Source organism: Alosa alosa, chromosome 3, assembly GCF_017589495.1.
Source record: "Alosa alosa isolate M-15738 ecotype Scorff River chromosome 3, AALO_Geno_1.1, whole genome shotgun sequence".
NCBI classification, from domain to species: domain Eukaryota; kingdom Metazoa; phylum Chordata; class Actinopteri; order Clupeiformes; family Clupeidae; genus Alosa; species Alosa alosa.
Genome location: NC_063191.1, coordinates 6,653,254 through 6,672,955, shown reverse-complemented (window position 1 = coordinate 6,672,955; position 19,702 = coordinate 6,653,254). Strand labels below are relative to the sequence as shown.

General features: G+C 40.8%; 1 protein-coding gene across 1 annotated transcript; it reads left to right on the top strand.

Annotated features, from left to right (window-relative positions):
• The first annotated feature begins 200 nt into the window (after positions 1 to 200).
• Positions 201 to 5,798, top strand: si:ch211-214p13.3 (nectin-3). The gene is made up of 5 exons (XM_048239503.1): positions 201 to 239; positions 1,984 to 2,307; positions 3,286 to 3,376; positions 4,180 to 4,328; positions 4,658 to 5,798. The coding sequence occupies exons 2-5, from the start codon at positions 2,010 to 2,012 to the stop codon at positions 4,747 to 4,749; spliced, it is 630 nt and encodes a 209-aa protein (XP_048095460.1). The 5' UTR covers positions 201 to 239; positions 1,984 to 2,009; the 3' UTR covers positions 4,750 to 5,798.
• The last annotated feature ends 13,904 nt before the right edge of the window (positions 5,799 to 19,702 follow it).

The following is a 19,702-nucleotide window of genomic DNA, read 5'->3' as shown; positions in this document are numbered from 1 at the left end:
AGCGAAACGCCAGCGGACCGATCTGCCCTCTGTGGGTCGACAGTGGTAGCCTCTCAGTGGTAGCCGCCAGCCTCTTGCTATCTGGGTTAATTGTTTATAAAAATAAAATAATAAAATATTTTTTTATTATTTTTTTTTAATAATAATAAACAAATATTTTTTTTTTTGTTGTTGTTTTTTTTTTACATGGGAAGATTCGATAGATACGGTCCTGGATAAGGTTCAGTATAAAGCACAATGTAGGGGAAGATTTCATTGTTTTAGGGGGACTACTGTGTGTGTGTGTGTGTGTGTGTGTGTGTGAGAGAGAGAGAGCAAGCACATGCGTGTGTCATATCATGACAGCATGGCTATAGCCTATTTCTTAATAGGGAAATAATTTAGCCAAAAGATAATTTTCATTTGCCTGATGTTATTTAGCCTAGATATGTTTGTTTTAATATTTGACAGACACTTTAAATATGTTTATATGTACAATTTAATTCATTCAATGTTGTTGATACTAATAGTTGATTATAAGGGCAAAGTTCCAAATCATTGTAATTGTCTGTTAATTAATTTGATCTTTGCCATGTTCTGGTAACTCTGGTAAACCCATTACCTCACATTTTCTAGCATTACATCAATAACACATTTACCTCACATTTTCAAACATTCCATCAATAACAAACATGGTGGAGAGTACATGTTGATTTGGTCATTTGATTGACAACTTGATTGACCAGACAGTCAAAGTAGGCCTAACTATTTTAACATATGTGAGAAAGACAGGCTGGGTTACTTTTAGGAGACTAAGCCCAGGGATGACCGGAGCTCTCCAAATACGTTTGTGTACTACTCAGCTATTGTGGTGCAAACAATTGACTGACATTTCGACGCACTCTGTCTTCCTCAGAGTCAAACCATACTGGTATCATTGCAAAGACATTTCTCCCCTCCCTCTCCCAAAGCATTGGTTAATGGTAAGGGGGATGTATTTGCAACAATAAACCAGTATGAGCACTCATAGAAAGAAAGGTGGTCATAAACTTGATCTTAGGTCATTGTGAATTAAAAATACAAACTAAATAAATAAAAAATAAATCTAAATTAAAGGATGACATAATCAGAGAAAACAAGAAAGACATCATTCTTAATTTAGACCATGGGGCTCAACTGTGTTGAGGGTGTGAATCCAAAACACTTCTCTTTTCAGTAACATTTTGACAGTATCTCCACCTCGTTGGGGAGGTAGTATTCTATCAATCCCCCAGAATTTCAGAGAAGCGCAAGAGTGACACGCTATTGCATAGTCCATATTGTGATTGCGTATAGCGGCCTTGTGCTCTGCAATTCTCTCTTTAAGTGGGTGTTGACATAAATCACATAAAATTTAAGACATTTATTTTTCTTTATTGCATCTTGCATTTCACATTATCCATTCATTAAGTCAACATTGTCTTAGTAATCCCTGGAATATGTCAACATACAACATCTTTTTTTTTTAGCAAGTGACTATAGAACCTCAAAAAGTCATATACCACTTGTTTTTCATTTTCCATTTTACTTCCAAAATAGAATAATGAATGAACGCAAAAGTACACAGACCTCATACACAAAGGTCATGCATTCCTTTCCATCAACAAGAAACAGTAATAGCAAATAAAAGCATAGATGAGCAATATTCAAAGAATCATAATAAAAAAGAAAACATAAAAGACACAAGGTGGAATAATTAAATGACAGAACTCAGAAGAAGAAGAGTTCAGAACTCAGTACGTATTAGCAGAAGGCATCTGAGAACAGTTGGGTCTTAAAATCTAGATTTAAAACTGCCTTGTTTTATGGGGATGCTGAAAGTGAACCCTACCCTGTGCATGCAAAGGCTTCTTGCTTCATTGTTCTGCACGTGTGTGGTCAGCGATGAGTGTGTGTGTGTGTGTGTTATTAGATGCATTTTCTTACTCTGTAGCAATGCAATTAATTATTTCATTTCTTGCCAAGTGGCAGACAATGAAGACAGCGTGGTCATGAATGTTGGCTTGGAGGTCAAGCCACTCATCATCAGCAGTCATGCAACCACCTTGGCAACCTGTGTGGTTTGTACTCCCGACCCCCCTGCTGAGGTATCATGGGATGTACTATCCCTCGGTGCCATGGTTACATCCTCTGAGGTCACAGCCAACTCCAACGATAATGGAACAATCACAGTGACCAATCACCTGAGGGGTGTGCCTTCCAGCGAAGTGAACCAGAAGAAGGTGCAATGTTTGGTCAGACACCCCACGCTAGGCCGAGATAAGGTCATCTACATCATAGACATTCACTGTGAGTTTATACACGTATTTATATGTGCATTGGTGTTCTCAGTTCACTCTACTCTATAAGCTGGTAGATCTGGCAGAGGCCAGCACTGTGTCCGTTAGAGCTTGTGTGTGTGAGTGCGGATGTGTGTGTGTCTATTTGAGCTTGTATATGTGTGTCTGTGTGTTTGTATGTGTGCTTTACTAAGCTCACAAACTCTCAGTTTTCACTGCCCTGTGGTTTGGAAATGGTCCGTGTAAAATCATTGTTTGTGTTGGATTATAATCGGCTGACTAAATATTATTGAGAAAGACTGGATCGTCCAGTAGAGTGTAGATGATGTCACAGAACAAAGGCTTAATGAAATGCACTTGTCCAGTAGCAGTGTGATGACATGCTACATACCTAAACAACTGGAAAATGCAACGTGTTTGCAGTGACTATAAGTGAAAGTAGTATTACTGGTTAATAGACTGGTTAATGGATGTTAACACAATGGAGTCTAAAATGAGCTGAAAATGGAATTTGAGGATATCTTCTCCAGTCATATATTGTCAAGAGTCATATGGAGGTCCTATGTGTGGGCAAAACAAAAGGTTCATATGTGAAACAGAAACGTTCTCTGTGCACTTGCAGTCAGAGACTGCATTTTTAAATGCATTTATTTTCAAACTATACCCATGAGAACATTATCATTTCAGTGTCTTGGCAAGTTTCTGTATAAGATATGTTATGAGTTTCATTCTTCTGTAATCATTTGTTGAGATATTGGAGAAAGAAAGCTCAATTCTTGGTTCCAAAGAGAGTTTGCTTATACTGTAGCTGAGAACATGACACACCTACATAGAGAGAGAGAGAGAGAGGGAGAGAAACAGAAAGAGAGGGAGAGAGAGAGGGAGAGGGAGAGAGAGAGAAAGAGTGAGAGGGAGAACAACTAAACATTTTTCTTGCGGTGGAAGGCTGACCAGTTCCCTTAGTCATGTTTCCGTTTGTGTTTTTCAGATCCTCCTCAGTCCGTGAAGATCACACAGAAGGACGATGGCTATCAGTGCGCTGCAGACGCCAACCCTAAACCCGTGTACACATGGTCAAGGTAATGAACGAGGTGAAAAGCATGGTACCACAAACCACACAGAGGATAATATTTCTCTCAGACCCACGGTGTGGAGGGGGGGGGGCTGCTGCTGAGGGTGTGAGATCTCAATGGTGTTTTAAGCCCCTACCGTCGACTTCAAGGCAGTGCTGTCTGGAATACGACGTTGGGGGCTTAAAACACCGACAAATTGAGATCTGCTGCCTTCACTGTGCGCTGCAGGGTTTTTAGGTGTGTCATGAATGATCCCTCCTCCTCTGGAGAGTTTAGAACAGTTATCAGTCCTAGAGCTGAATCAGTTATCAGTCCTAGAGCTGACTCAGTTATCATCAGTCCTAGAGCTGAATCAGTTATCATCAGTCCTAGAGCTGAATCAGTTATCAGTCATAGAGCTGAATCAGTAATCATCAGTCCTAGAGCTGAATCAGTTATCAGTCGTAGAGCTGAATCAGTAATCATCAGTCCTAGAGCTGAATCAGTTATCAGTCCTAGAGCTGAATCAGTTGTCAGTCGTAGAGCTGAATCTGTAATCATCAGTCCTTCAGTTATCAGTCCTAGAGCTGAATCAGTTATCAGTCGTAGAGCTGAATCAGTTATCATGAGTCCTAGAGCTGAATCCGTTATCAGTCCTATAGCTGAATGTGTGCACTGCACTGCATGCACAAGCACACTCCACTCCAGTAAGGACGTAACTATCCTCCGTGCTGTCAAGGGTCCATTCATTCTTCCTTGCAATGATATCCACACACACACACACACACACAACCGGTCTACATCACTAGACCAGCTGTACTCTTTTTCAGAGAGGGCCATCCCCTGCCCAGTGGGGTGAGAGCAGAAGGCAACAGGCTGTACCTGGACTTCATTCCTGAGCTGAACGGCCTGTACACCTGCAAGGCCTCAAACTCCTATGGCACTGCGGAAGGTCACCACACTCTGTATGCAGTCACTGGTAAGACGACCATATGATGCATGATGCCGTATTATATGTGTATGTTTGAGTTGCCATTCTGACAGAAAAATATAACAACAGGAAATCTGTAGAGTGTTGAGTCCCTTTTTTAATCCATTATGTGAACTGCAGTTGATAGTAACAGTATTAAAACCAAGATCAATGTGCATGCATGCCTTTTATGGTGATGATGAAACACAAAGGCATGCAAAAGGTTTTAAATGATAGAATCTCGGACGTCTGTTTACCTTTGTTAGTTGTCTGCATGATCTCATTTACACAACTGTTGACACAAATGTATCTGAATGTTCTCATCTTTTGTCTTTTAGAGTCTGTGACACCCCTCTCTCAGATAATGGTGATAATCGTGACTACTGTTGGAGATATTGTCATCTTCGTAACGTTATTCCGGCTATGTTAAATCTGTAATGTTAACACAAATGTAACTGAATGTTCTCTCATCTTTTCTGCACACATGACTAGTATTTCCTGTGATTCCTTCCAACTGCCATGGACACCATGCAATTAAGATGCATGGAATTAAAGCCAGATACCATGTGTGTGGGGGGTATTCCAATAGGCATAGAGTGAGAGAGAAAGAGAGATCTGCCCACAGGCATTCTTTTAAAACCTGTTTTGTCTTCCTGTTACATAAAACTCACCCTGGTCTTGTGCTACCACATTTACTTTCTACTGGTTGCTCCATCCCTCATGCAGAGATTTGGCTTGGCATCCATTCAGACTTCATGAGGATATGAACGTTTGAATGAATTATCCCTACTTTGCATCAATTCAATTCACCTTTATGTTCTGTACAGAGGTTCTGTACAGAGAGTGCACAATTTTCCTGCAAGGCTGTGCACCTAAAATCTCTGACCATGTTCAGCTCAGCAATTCCACAAACCAAGCAACAATAGGAAACCGCTTCTGTCAAGTTCTATTAGTTAATATCACATTCATTCACAAGTCATGTTATTTCATTGTGTATTTCAGGTAATATCAATAAAAGTGCATTTGTGTTGTTTTGCTTGAGTAACAATAAATCACATAACAATAACCCATTTACAGTTCCACTGAAAAATAGATGAAATGCATAAAAATGGTGGCTATAGCATTTTGGAAAAGAGCTCTTTATGAGTCGTTAATTGGCCTTAGTTCTGAGGTCTGACAGACACCTTATTCTGCTTATACTATAACAATAGTATGTTCTGGCTGTATTCTGTCTCCAAAAACAGACTGTGATACACAGACAACTTGAACAAACATAGGCTCCCAATGAAATTCTATTCTGTAATATTCTGTGTACTGTATAGAAGTGGACATTCTTTAACTTTCACAAAAACACTTCTGGAATGAACACAGAACATTTGCTTTTTTACTTATTAGGATGGAACAATGGGGTTCATCTAATACTCTCAACAACAAGTCAACATGATGTGGTTAAAATAAAAGTGTTTGGATTTGCATGTAGACACCCTTTCCTTGTGATTTGCATTATCATATGTTCAGGTTAATTTTACCTTCAGGCAAAATGAGTGATCCAAACGTACAAGGCTTTTAGATTGCATGGAAGCCATAAACCACTGGATGGCTGAAAGCTTTTTGCAGCTGAACCCGAAGGTTTTAATCATAGCACCAGACAGTGCTATCCCTCTAAATAAGCAAAACATTGGGCCTTTGTCATCTGCGGTCCGGGCCTAGTCTAAGGAACCTTGGGGTGACATTTGACAAATCCCTATCTTTTGAAACTTCGTGATCAAATCACTGACCAAATCTAGGCTTCTTACTAGATCAAACAAGTGCACCTATATCACCCCATTATTCTGCCCCCTTCACTGGCTTCCTGTAACTTACAGGGTCCAATTTGAAATTCTCAGCATAACCTATAAGGCTCTACATGGTCAGGCCCCTGCTTATCTTGCCAACATAAATCACCTACACACCCGTTCCCAGTCTGTCAGGTCTATCAACCAAAATGTACTATCCATGTCAAGCACTCATCTGAAGACGTGGGGATAGGGCCTTTGCCCCTATGGCACCCAGACTCAGGAATGCTCTGACAACCTGCATTAGGTTTGCTGAGAATGTGAACTGTTTTAAGGGACAAGCGAGGCTATCTTTTGGGTAACCTCTGTCTTTTATTTATTGATCATTTTATCTGTTTATTATTTTATTCTTAGACTATTTTTTACTGTATTTTATTGTCTATGCACATTGTAAAGCACTTTGTGACCCTGTCTGTGAAAAGCACTGTATACATAATTTTTACTTACTTACTTTATTTAGTAGATGGGTTAGATATATCACTAAGATGCTGCATGTAGATTGGTTATGTAGTTTGAAATCATGATTGGTTTGGCTCATAGCCAAGTCCGGCTGATGTGATACACTGCCTGGCCAAAAAATGGTCACACACTCTAATATTTAGTTGGACCACCTTTAGCTTTGATTACATCACGCATTCGCTGTGGCATCGTTTCCACCACAAGCTTCTGCAATGTCACAACATTTATGTCCATCCACGTTGCCTTAATTTTTCGTGAAGATCTTGTATTGATGATGGGAGATTCTGACCACTGCACAGTCTTCTACAGCACATCCCAAAGATTCTCAATGTGGTGAAGATGATGTCTCATGCTCCCTGAACCACATTCTCACTTTTTGAACCCAATGAATCCTGGCATTAATGCTCCTCAACACCGTCATAGATGTTGGGTTTCGAACTGAGCACTAAAACAAGTTGGATAGTTTGGATACTTGGAGGCCCTCTCCTCTTTAGCCCAGATGAGTCCATGATTTCCAAAAAGAATGGCAAACTTTGATTGGTCTAACCACAGGACCTTTTTCCACGTTACCTCAGTCCATTTTAAACAAGCTCAGGCCCAGATAAGAGGGTGGTATTTTCTGTATCATGTCTCAATACAATTTTAGCTGTTACAATTTTGGCTGCAGTTTTTGAATTGAGTATCAAACTGGGCACATAGACAATGGTTATCAGAGGTTTTCCTGAGCCCATACAATGACAGGTCTAGAAACAGGTCTGGTGTTGATGCAGTCTGCATCTGAGGTCCAAAAGACCACGGCCATCCAATTTGTTTTTCAGCTATTTCCCCTGTTTGCAAAGATTTCTCTGGATTCTCTGAATATTTTAATAATATTATGTCCTATAGATGATTAACTCCCTAAATATGTCACAATTTCATGTTAAGAAGCATTAAAATGACATTGTTTCATCATTTGTGCACACAAGTTTACACAGAGTGATGAATATCCCTACATCTTTACTTCTAAGAGACCCTGCCTCTCTGGGATGCTCTTTTTCATATCCAATCATGTTGCCAGTTACAAGTCAAAAAAGTCAAAGTCAAAGTCAGCTTTATTGTCAATTTCTTCACATGTTCCAGACATACAAAGAGATCGAAATTACGTTTCTCACTATCCCACGGTGAAGACAAGACATATTTTACCAATTTAAGTCCACAGACAAACATAACATTCAAGTAAACAAAAAAGTAAGTAAATAAGTAAATAAGAGGGCACATATAATAATGAAAAAATAAGAGCAGCAAAATTTGGTTGAAATTGTGCATAGACAGTCAATAAAATACTAGTGCAAAGTCAGGCCAATAAAAGGCTTGGGTAGTTCTGTTTGACCTAAGTAATAAAGAAAGTGGCATAGTGGTGCAAGTTATGTAAGAGCAGTAGAAGTGTTGTGTTTTCAGGACAACAACACCAAGTTGTAAAGTGTACAAGTGTGCAAGTGTTCAAGTGTGCAAGTGGAGTAGTGCAGGCGGCCATTGTGGGTCCAATGTCCAGGATGTTATGTAGCTGAGGGTGGAGGGGGGGAGAGGAGGGAGAGAGTTCAGCATCCTTACAGCTTGGTGTATGAAGCTGTTGGTGAGTCTGGTAGTGCGGGAGCGCAGGCTTCTGTACCTCTTCCCAGAGGGCAGTAGATCAAACAGATTGTGAGCGGGGTGACTTGCATCACTCACAATTTTGGTCGCCTTAGCGGGGTGAGGTGGGTGGTGTAAATGTCCTTCAGGGAGGGGAGTGAAGCACCAATGATCCTTCCAGCTGTGTTCACTATGCGCTGCAGGGCTTTCCTGTTGTATTCAGTGCAGCTTCCGCCCCACATAACAATAGTATGTTCTGGCTGTATTCTGTCTCCAAAAACAGACTGTGATACACAGACAACTTGAACAAACATAGGCTCCCAATGAAATTCTATTCTGTAATATTCTGTGTACTGTATAGAAGTGGACATTCTTTAACTTTCACAAAAACACTTCTGGAATGAACACAGAACATTTGCTTTTTTACTTATTAGGATGGAACAATGGGGTTCATCTAATACTCTCAACAACAAGTCAACATGATGTGGTTAAAATAAAAGTGTTTGGATTTGCATGTAGACACCCTTTCCTTGTGATTTGCATTATCATATGTTCAGGTTAATTTTACCTTCAGGCAAAATGAGTGATCCAAACGTACAAGGCTTTTAGATTGCATGGAAGCCATAAACCACTGGATGGCTGAAAGCTTTTTGCAGCTGAACCCGAAGGTTTTAATCATAGCACCAGACAGTGCTATCCCTCTAAATAAGCAAAACATTGGGCCTTTGTCATCTGCGGTCCGGGCCTAGTCTAAGGAACCTTGGGGTGACATTTGACAAATCCCTATCTTTTGAAACTCGCATCAAATCACTGACCAAATCTAGGCTTCTTACTAGATCAAACAAGTGCACCTATATCACCCCATTATTCTGCCCCCTTCACTGGCTTCCTGTAACTTACAGGGTCCAATTTGAAATTCTCAGCATAACCTATAAGGCTCTACATGGTCAGGCCCCTGCTTATCTTGCCAACATAAATCACCTACACACCCGTTCCCAGTCTGTCAGGTCTATCAACCAAAATGTACTATCCATGTCAAGCACTCATCTGAAGACGTGGGGATAGGGCCTTTGCCCCTATGGCACCCAGACTCAGGAATGCTCTGACAACCTGCATTAGGTTTGCTGAGAATGTGAACTGTTTTAAGGGACAAGCGAGGCTATCTTTTGGGTAACCTCTGTCTTTTATTTATTGATCATTTTATCTGTTTATTATTTTATTCTTAGACTATTTTTTACTGTATTTTATTGTCTATGCACATTGTAAAGCACTTTGTGACCCTGTCTGTGAAAAGCACTGTATACATAATTTTTACTTACTTACTTTATTTAGTAGATGGGTTAGATATATCACTAAGATGCTGCATGTAGATTGGTTATGTAGTTTGAAATCATGATTGGTTTGGCTCATAGCCAAGTCCGGCTGATGTGATACACTGCCTGGCCAAAAAATGGTCACACACTCTAATATTTAGTTGGACCACCTTTAGCTTTGATTACATCACGCATTCGCTGTGGCATCGTTTCCACCACAAGCTTCTGCAATGTCACAACATTTATGTCCATCCACGTTGCCTTAATTTTTTCATTGAAGATCTTGTATTGATGATGGGAGATTCTGACCACTGCACAGTCTTCTACAGCACATCCCAAAGATTCTCAATGTGGTGAAGATGATGTCTCATGCTCCCTGAACCACATTCTCACTTTTTGAACCCAATGAATCCTGGCATTAATGCTCCTCAACACCGTCATAGATGTTGGGTTTGAACTGAGCACTAAAACAAGTTGGATAGTTTGGATACTTGGAGGCCCCTCCTCTTTAGCCCAGATGAGTCCATGATTTCCAAAAAGAATGGCAAACTTTGATTGGTCTAACCACAGGACCTTTTTCCACGTTACCTCAGTCCATTTTAAACAAGCTCAGGCCCAGATAAGAGGGTGGTATTTTCTGTATCATGTCTCAATACAATTTTAGCTGTTACAATTTTGGCTGCAGTTTTTGAATTGAGTATCAAACTGGGCACATAGACAATGGTTATCAGAGGTTTTCCTGAGCCCATACAATGACAGGTCTAGAAACAGGTCTGGTGTTGATGCAGTCTGCATCTGAGGTCCAAAAGACCACGGCCATCCAATTTGTTTTTCAGCTATTTCCCCTGTTTGCAAAGATTTCTCTGGATTCTCTGAATATTTTAATAATATTATGTCCTATAGATGATTAACTCCCTAAATATGTCACAATTTCATGTTAAGAAGCATTAAAATGACATTGTTTCATCATTTGTGCACACAAGTTTACACAGAGTGATGAATATCCCTACATCTTTACTTCTAAGAGACCCTGCCTCTCTGGGATGCTCTTTTTCATATCCAATCATGTTGCCAGTTACAAGTCAAAAAAGTCAAAGTCAAAGTCAGCTTTATTGTCAATTTCTTCACATGTTCCAGACATACAAAAGAGATGAAATTACGTTTCTCACTATCCCACGGGTGAAGACAAGACATATTTTACCAATTTAAGTCCACAGACAAACATAACATTCAAGTAAACAAAAAGTAAGTAAAAATAAGTAAATAAGAGGGCACATATAATAATGAAAAAAAATAAGAGCAGCAAAATTTGGTTGAAATTGTGCATAGACAGTCAATAAAATACTAGTGCAAAGTCAGGCCAATAAAAGGCTTGGGTAGTTCTGTTTGACCTAAGTAAATAAAGAAAGTGGCATAGTGGTGCAAGTTATGTAAGAGCAGTAGAAGTGTTGTGTTTTCAGGACAACAACACCAAGTTGTAAAAGTGTACAAGTGTGCAAGTGTTCAAGTGTGCAAGTGGAGTAGTGCAGGCGGCCATTGTGGGTCCAATGTCCAGGATGTTATGTAGCTGAGGGGTGGGAGGGGAGAGGAGGGGAGAGTTCAGCATCCTTACAGCTTGGTGTATGAAGCTGTTGGTGAGTCCTGGTAGAGTCTGGGTAGGGGGGCGCCAGGCTTCTGTGTCCCAGAGGGCAGTAGATCAAACAGATTGTGGCCGGGGTGACTTGCATCCTTCCATTTTGGCTTATGCGGTGAGGTGGGTGGTGTAAATGTCCTTCAGGGAGGGAGTGAAGCACCAATGATCCTTCCAGCTGTGTTCACTATGCGCTGCAGGGCTTTCCTGTTGTATTCAGTGCAGCTTCCGCCCCACACAGCGATACAGCTGGAGAGGATGCTCTCAATGGTGCCTCGGTAGAATGTGGTCATGATGGCTGGTGGAGCACTTGCTCGCCTGAGTTTCCGCAGTTACCGCAGTGACCGTGTGACCGCAGTTCCACAGTTAGTTACCCTAATTAGTTGTGAAACATTCTTCCTTTTGTTTTCTTTATCATTACACAACTTTTCCAGCATTTTGTTACCCCCGTCCAAACTTTTTTTGAAACATGTTTCTGGTATCAAATTCAAAATTAACATATATTTTCCATGAAATAGTCAAATTTGTCATTTTCAACATTTGATATGTCGTCTGTGTCCTTTTTGCAACTAAATATGAAATAAGAGATTTGCAGATTATTGCATTCTGTTTGAAAAATGATTTCCTCTGTCTTCATCATGTTAATGATGAGTGAGTTTTTATCACACCATTTGACTAACCAATCATCATTGCCCTGGTACAGTGTATGGTCCTCGGATTAAGTGAATAGGGTCATTGGGTGGAGTCATCAGAGTATTTGGCACATTGGTAGTGCAGTCTGACGTGATGTGTATCTGAAACATCCTGGCTATGGCCTTGTCCTCTGAGGCTACTGGTAAACAAATTGCTGCATTTCTTTATTTGGAATCTCAGGAACACACACACACGATGGCAACATAGTTTGTAAACGGTTACAGTTCACTTCAGTCCAATCAGTCCAAAGCTCAGTAATGGATTACCAGCCATGTCGCTGAATCTTAAACTCTACTGGGACACATGCAGTCCATGTAATGTTGGATAACTTGTGAGTGCGAGCAGGTTAAAAAAATAGTCTTGTGAGGGGTGGTTAAGCGAGAAATTTAAGGTTAAAAGTGTGAGTGTCATGCCTTGTGTGTGAGAATTGTCCAGTGAACTATGGACTGCAAGCTACAACACCAGCCTTTGTGTTCTCTCTGGTTCCCTCAAGATGTTCTTTGAGTGCAGGATAAGGAAAGGGAAATCCTTTTCTTAAAGGGAAACTTGTTCTTGCCCAGGAAAACAATTACAGATTAGTAGTGTATGTGCCCTGAAAATGAAAGAAGTTGTGAGAAAACAAGACATTTAGAGGTCAACATGACATTATACTGTATATTAGGGCCCTATTATGACAGTCTAAACCACACGGTCACTAGTCAAAAGCTTATTCAAATTTAGAAGGATGTCCAGTCCACACATCCCCGACTCCTGGTGTCACGATACTAACATTATTGTTTCAATACCAATAGTAAGTGAAGAATCTCGATTTCGATACTTTTGCAATTTTTTTAAATTTGATTTGGTTAGTGTGATTTGTGAGATCATTCACATCAATGGCAATCATAGAATTTGATTGGCCCTCCACACACACACACATAGAAAGTGATGGTTGTCATAGGTTTCTTTTTCATGTTTTGGAATTCATATAAACTTTATATTGTTAATTATTTATAGTATTTTATGATCTGTATAATTACTAATAGCTAAACATATTTAGTATATTTAGTACATTATTAGGCTACACTTGTCTTTAATATCATCATATTTGTGGTGTGTAGGCTAAATCTAATTGAGTGCCTGTCACTTTAAGAAGAATGTGAATGCAATTAGCTTTCAGTCTCATGGTTTTAGGCTAGTGAAACATAGTTTTCGCAAGTGCAAGGATATGTGGATTCAATTCATCATGTTTGCTATGTCATTAGATAAAATAAATGTTCAAAAAACTAACAAGTCAAAGAAAATCTCTCTGGGATGAGATCATGGAAGAGATATCTGGTGCCTCAATGTTCATTTCTATGAGTATGGAAAAGTAACATAGATTATCTTTTATTTCTTTGCATTGCGCAGGCTACATTCACACATACATTAGCCTACATAAACAGAATAGGAACAGGAAAATGTCTCGGATCCATTGTTTATTGCGACTGCAAGATTGGTAGTCCAATTAACAGTCAGTGATGGTGACTTCTATTCTCTGCTATAGCCTATGTGACTGTCCGTGCGGCACACCCTTATTCAACATGACTCCTAACTTTGGTTGAAAGATTACAGAAGCTAGGTTTAGCTGTGACAATATCCTGGGTAATATCCTAACAGCTATGCTATTGTACAGAGTAAAATCCGCATTTGAAAGCCTGGTCACCAGTTGCTAGTTTATATTGCTAGTTATTTTGCCTACTTAGACTCTGCATAATGAAAATCTTTGTATGTCCCCTTTCTTCTTCTTGGGTGGCATAGCTGATCTACAAACCACAAAAAGGGGCAAACATGTACATGCTGAAGGGCAAAGGGAATATCAAAATGTTTTACTCTGGCCTTTTATGGGGTATGTATTGGCAGACAGCCCTGGTAACTTACCGTTGTCGTTGACACACCCGCTCGCTTGACTGCCAGTGCAAAGTAGCATGTGCTTTGACACTCTCTGTGGGTGTAGCGTGCGTGTCAGATAACCCCCCCCCCCCTCGGTTTTTCAGCCAATCATATGACGACGTTTCTTGTACTGTCGTGCTGGCTGTCGGAATGATCAGCAGCACAAATGAGTTCGCTAAAATATTGGTGGGGACAATTTTGTCATCTTAAAATTTTGATTACGACTAGTCCTTAGCGTCCCACCCTAAATCTACGCCGATGCCCAATATATAACCATAATGCCAACACAATACCATGGTATTTAGCTGGCGTTGTGGATGTGACAGTTTTGCGTGGAATTGCCCATATATTAGTTATATAGAATGTCTATTTATACTCAACATATATACTCTATTTATCTCTGTAGACATCTAGTCATCTGGACACCTGTATTTATCCAACTATACACTGTACATTATTAATCTCTATTGTCTACACAACCATACTCTACCTGCACTTGGTACTTAATGCTTCTTTGCACTTCTGGTTGAATGTCAACTGCATTTCATTGGCTCTACCTGTACTCTGCTGAATGACAATAAAGTTGAATCTAATCTAATCTAATAGAGTATAGCTGATGCCATCCTCGAGCCTCTGGTGTGAGAAACCTTGACCTCCTCATCCAGGCTGCTAAGAGGGTGCTGGAACTTGCTGCTTCTCCCATAACCTGCTGGTTATCGGCATGGCAGTCCCAGCCATCTGCAGATGTTGCTTCTGATCACTCAATCAAGTGAACAAATAAATAGTACTTAGTGGACTACATATTTAAATATTTCACCAGTCATTCATCAAGAGGCTGTTGGATAAACTTTAATATAGTGTTTGCTGCTTTCTATTAATTCCAACACAGTATGACACTGATTTTAAGAGTTTAGAGATCACTGCAGTCCAATCATGACAATTGTCAAAAACACAACTCTGTTCCCAAGTCATTAGCTGTGATGATGGTATGATATAATGGCCCTCATTCTGTTTCCAGGGGGTTCGGTTGTCACAGTTACTGCAACTGTTATAACAGTAGAGTACTGTCAGAGACGGTTGATAAAGCGAGACGATTCATAAGAGGGTAAATTCTGGCACGTTGTGACGTGGGGTTCGAAGCAGTCACGCCCATTTAGGAGTCTAGCGGTAGGTCCAGTGTCTATGTATTCCTATGGCAGAAATGAACATTTTCACGGAATATGACCAATCCCTTAGCCCTACATTCAGCGATGTAAGTTTTGAACCCATTTTCTAGAAGCCACGTCTCTCTAACATTCCGACATTGAAACTGTATTTTCCAACGAAACAAATAAAGACAAAAATAGCTTTGTTCTTGATCTGTCACTGTCTCCTCAAAGCTCTAGTGCACAGCCACCTGTTCTCAGAGGCTCTAGACTCAGAGATGGTTGATAAACTAACCTAACATATTTTTTGCTAGAACTAGTAGACTACCACAAAGTTGCTGAACATGTTATTTCAGGTTTGTTTGCAACAATATATAAGTTTAACCAAAGTTCTTAGCTGCTAGCTAGCTAGCGAACATTCCCATTCACTTTCCGTTTACTATGCTAACGTTAGCCAGCTAGCTAGCTAGCTCGGTTAACGGGGCAAAATGAAATTATTCATTGCGTGTCCGAAAGAGTGTTTCATTGGCATCACACACAAACAATGACTGTAAAATAGTTTACAAAATTATATGTATATGTTATTATTGCTTATTCAGAGAAAAGTTTATGTTTTGACACGCCTATTTAGGAGTCCGGAACTAGTGCCATTTCGTTCCATTGATGAATCGTCTTATGATTCATCTTAGTTAACTATAGAATCTTTGGTACTGTACTTCTGTGTCCTCCATTTCTCACTCCATTATCCATAAAGTCATTAACAAACATAGGTTTTAATGGAAGGCCAGGACTAATGACAGACATAAGACATACATGCCAGTGGAAAACAAAATGCTGACTACAAAAGGCAAGGATATGCGACTGATTACACAGACGTAAACAGAAACACAGTCTGCAGGGAAACCAAAGCTAGAAATGTTTGTCATGACGTGATACTGGCTTCATTAGGACCTCTTCGAACTCCTCAGCCCCCCTCCCCCCGATAAATCCATTAATCAGGCCCTAACGAGGCTGCAGGGAAACACGGGGAGGCCCACACATCACCGCATTAACACCACTCACAGAGAGAGAGAGAGAGAGAGAGAGAGAGAGAGAGAGAGAAAGAGAAAGGGAGATGCGGGACACTGTTTTGACAGACTGCTCTGCTTTGACTCCCAGTGAACGCAGTTTATAATGCTGTATATAATACTCCCTGAGTTCTAATGAACTCAGTCTAATGATATATCATCAGTTGCATTTGTGCTCTGTATGCAAAATTGCCCTTGATTGGCCCAGGTGCAACCCTCTTCATCTGAGGAGATGCAGCCACCTGAGGAACTCTACAGGGACAGCAGAGAGACAAACATCTCATGCAAAACACACATGGGCCGGAGGGTTTAAGTGAGACTGCAGCTCGCTTAGCTGCAGCACACCGACAGGAGTAAAAAACAGATGAGATCTTACATCATACCTGCCCACACTCCCGTTTTATTGTATTTCAAGGTCATCTCCTGGCACCCTCCCGTTTTGTTACTTCTCCCAGAAAACTCTTGGAATGTACACGAACATCAAACTTCATTTTAAAATCACGGACACATTCATTTTTTCTGTTAGTTTGACATTTCCCAGGTTGCCAAATTGTGTATGAAATACACCCTACACATAACCTACACCAGTGTTTCCCAAAGTCTGGGTCGCGACCTACGGGTGGGTCGCAGGAGATTTTATTTGGGTTGCCAGCATAATTTATGTTGTGTTATAGGCCTACAGTAACTGATACCATCTGTCATTTGATACCAGGAAAGCTAACAGTTTTCTATTAGGATGTAGTTTGTTAACTACCACAGTCTCGGTTTTGTCATAAAAGCTCATGCAACTGGCGCATGAAACTGAGGGACGAACGCATCGCAGATGGGGTGCCACAGCATGGATATCTACCTCTCAAAATGAAACCGTTCTGTGGGGTGCTTGCCATGTAGGCCTACCTCGCAGTTGCAAACTACAAGGGACATGAATCCGCCTATTTGCACGAACAATAACAGATAGGTACCAGCTCCTCAACTTTACCGATTAAAATAGTGACCGTGTTGTCAACTAATGCAGACATCCATAGACCGGACATAAGGCCATTCTAGTGAGTATGTGAGGATGTATATTTGTGTGTGTGTGTGTGTGTGCATATGTATAAGGCTGGCTTGCTGTTGGGCCAGGAGGAGAGAAGCTGGAACATAGAGAGGGAGGGTTTCAGAGGAGAGGAGTTGTAATTATTCTATTAATGATAAGTATAATAATAGGAATAACTGATTGCCTGGTTGATTGCCTGACTGATTGCCAACCTGGGCACCCATTAATGGCCATAGTTCCACCCAGCCCCCGCAGTTATACTGCGACGAGCTGACAGAGGGGAGGACCTGCGTGCCACCCATCCCCCCAGGCCCCCAGCATATGCACACATCCCCCACTACCACGACCAACCACACCTCGCCCCCAGACCTTCACCCAACACGCCACTCTTGACCTAAATATGTACAGTATGTGAATGGCTAGGTTGAGGGGTCTATCTAGAGTGTAGCATTAAAAGAAGTGGGCATGCATGGTGAATATCTGTCAGGATTTCCCCATGCACACCACACTTACCCTGTGTAAGATGTATGCCTCCTCAATGTGTGCATTAAAATAAGTGAGACATGTAGGTAGACACCTGATGAGGCATCTACCTGCACTCCACTCTTACCCTAGCCTGTTTTGTAGTTTTTGTTTATGTTTGATGTATGTCACCTAACATGTAGTGCAATTAAAAGAGAGTAAAGCGTGCTGTGTGCTTCCAGGACAAGGCGTGTGCATGAGCGTATGAGGAGGGTGCACACCGGGGGCCCAGGGCCAATAGATAACCCACAGGACCCAACCAATGCCAAAACCACACAGCGACCCGCCAGGACCGAGTCTCCCAAGCCATCCAATGGGGCCCCGTCAGAATAACGATGGGAGAGGCAGAGAGAAAGAGTGAAATTAGTAAAGTTATCAGAGAATGTAAATAAAAGGGGGAGGGAAAGAAGGGGATGCCATTTATATTACTACTACTACTAATAATAATAATAATAATAGTTCCAGCTACCCTCCCCTGCCCAGTGTTCGATGATATGTGTATCTGTTGATGAAGTGTGTTATGATGGTGTGGAGATGGAACTCAGGCAAAGAGGGTCAGGACTGTAAGTAGGTGATAAAGGGGTACCAAGGAGAGGTTGTATCCTGAGTATTGATTAAGTTTGTAGTTGATAGGTTTTCTAATGATATATAGTCTGTTAACAAGTTTTTCCAATGAGTGATGTGAGCTTTGTTCTTAGATTTCCAGTTCATGAGGATTGTTTTCTTGGCGATAGTCAGCGCTACCAGCAGTGTTTTATTGCAGGAGTTGCTTAAATTGACTGTGGATGTATCACCAAGTATGCATAAGGAAGGGGATGCTGGGATGTGACAGCCAAAGATGGAAGAGAGAGATTTTGTGACACTCACCCAGAAGTGGTTGATTGGAGTGCAATGCCATGAATGTATGCATCTGGGTTATTTTGTGTGCAAGCGAGCCAAACCCCATTTTAGCCAATTTATGTGCAGTGAAGTGGAATCTGTGAAGAACCTTGTATTGTATTAGTTGTAGATAACTATTCTTTGTCATGAGGTAGATGTTTTTGCACATTTTGGTCCAGAAGTCAGCACCGGGAGTAATTGATAAGTCTGATTCCCATTTGTGATATGGCAGGCCAATTGTTTTTTCTGAACGAGATATAATTTTGTAAATTTGGGAGAGTATTTTTTTTGGGAGAGGGAATATTAAGCAGCTCTGAGATTGGTGGGGAATGTCAAGGTTAGCTGTCTGGATGTTAATTTTTCCTAGGATAGATGATTTAATTTGCAGGTATTGTAAGAAGTGTTTACTCTCGATGCGTGCTTCTGGACCAAACAGGAAAATGAGGCCAGATTATTGTCTTGAAGAATGTGTTGAAGGTGAGTGATGCCCTTTCCCATCCATGTGTGAAAGTGTTTTTTGAAAGTGTGAAAGTGTTTTTTTTATTGACGGTGAAATCTGGGTTATTCCAAATCGGGGTGCGAATTGATGGTGCTATAGGTGAATCAGTGATGTGGTAAAATCTCCACCAGGCTGTCAGAGTAGCTGAAATTGTTGGGGCTTTGAAGGATGGATGTTTTTTGACCGACTGACTGCAGAAAGGGAGATCTGAGATTTTAATTTCTTTACAGATTGTTTGTTCTAGGTCTTACCAGGTGTTGTCTGAGGGGGTGGGGTGTAGCCATTTGTGGATGAAGTGGAGCTGGTTGGCCAGGGCATAGTGCTGGAAATGTGGGGCCTCTAGTCCTCCCATTGCTTTTGGTTTTTGGAGAGTGGTGAGTTTGATCCTTGGGGTCTTATCTTTCCATTAGAATTTAGTGATTAATGAATCGAGAGACTTAAACTAGAGTGGGGTGGGCTAGGTTGGAATCATAGAGAATAGATAGTTTATTTTGGGCAGTATTGTCATTTTGATTACTGAGATTCTGCCCATGATGGATAATGGGAGATTCTTCCAGCGTTGAAGGTCATCATATATTGAAGTGAGTAGAGGGGAATAATTTAGGCTAAATAAGTCTGACAGCCTGGGGGAGACTTTTATCCCTAAGTAAGTGATATAGTTAGTGCAGAGTGGGATAGGTGAAGAGTTGGCTGTCACATCCCAGCTGTTGGGATGTAATGGGAGAACTGCAGATTTATTCCAATTGATTGAGTATTCAGAAATTTTAGAGAATGTGTCAATGAGTT

Coding starts and splice junctions, on each gene's coding strand:
- si:ch211-214p13.3 (XM_048239503.1), top strand. CDS start 2,010: ATGAATGTTGGCTTGGAGGTCAAGCCACTCATCATCAGCAGTCATGCA. Junction 3,377..4,179: donor CCCGTGTACACATGGTCAAG/GTAATGAACGAG, acceptor ACTCTTTTTCAG/AGAGGGCCATCCCCTGCCCA. Junction 4,329..4,657: donor CACTCTGTATGCAGTCACTG/GTAAGACGACCA, acceptor TTTGTCTTTTAG/AGTCTGTGACACCCCTCTCT.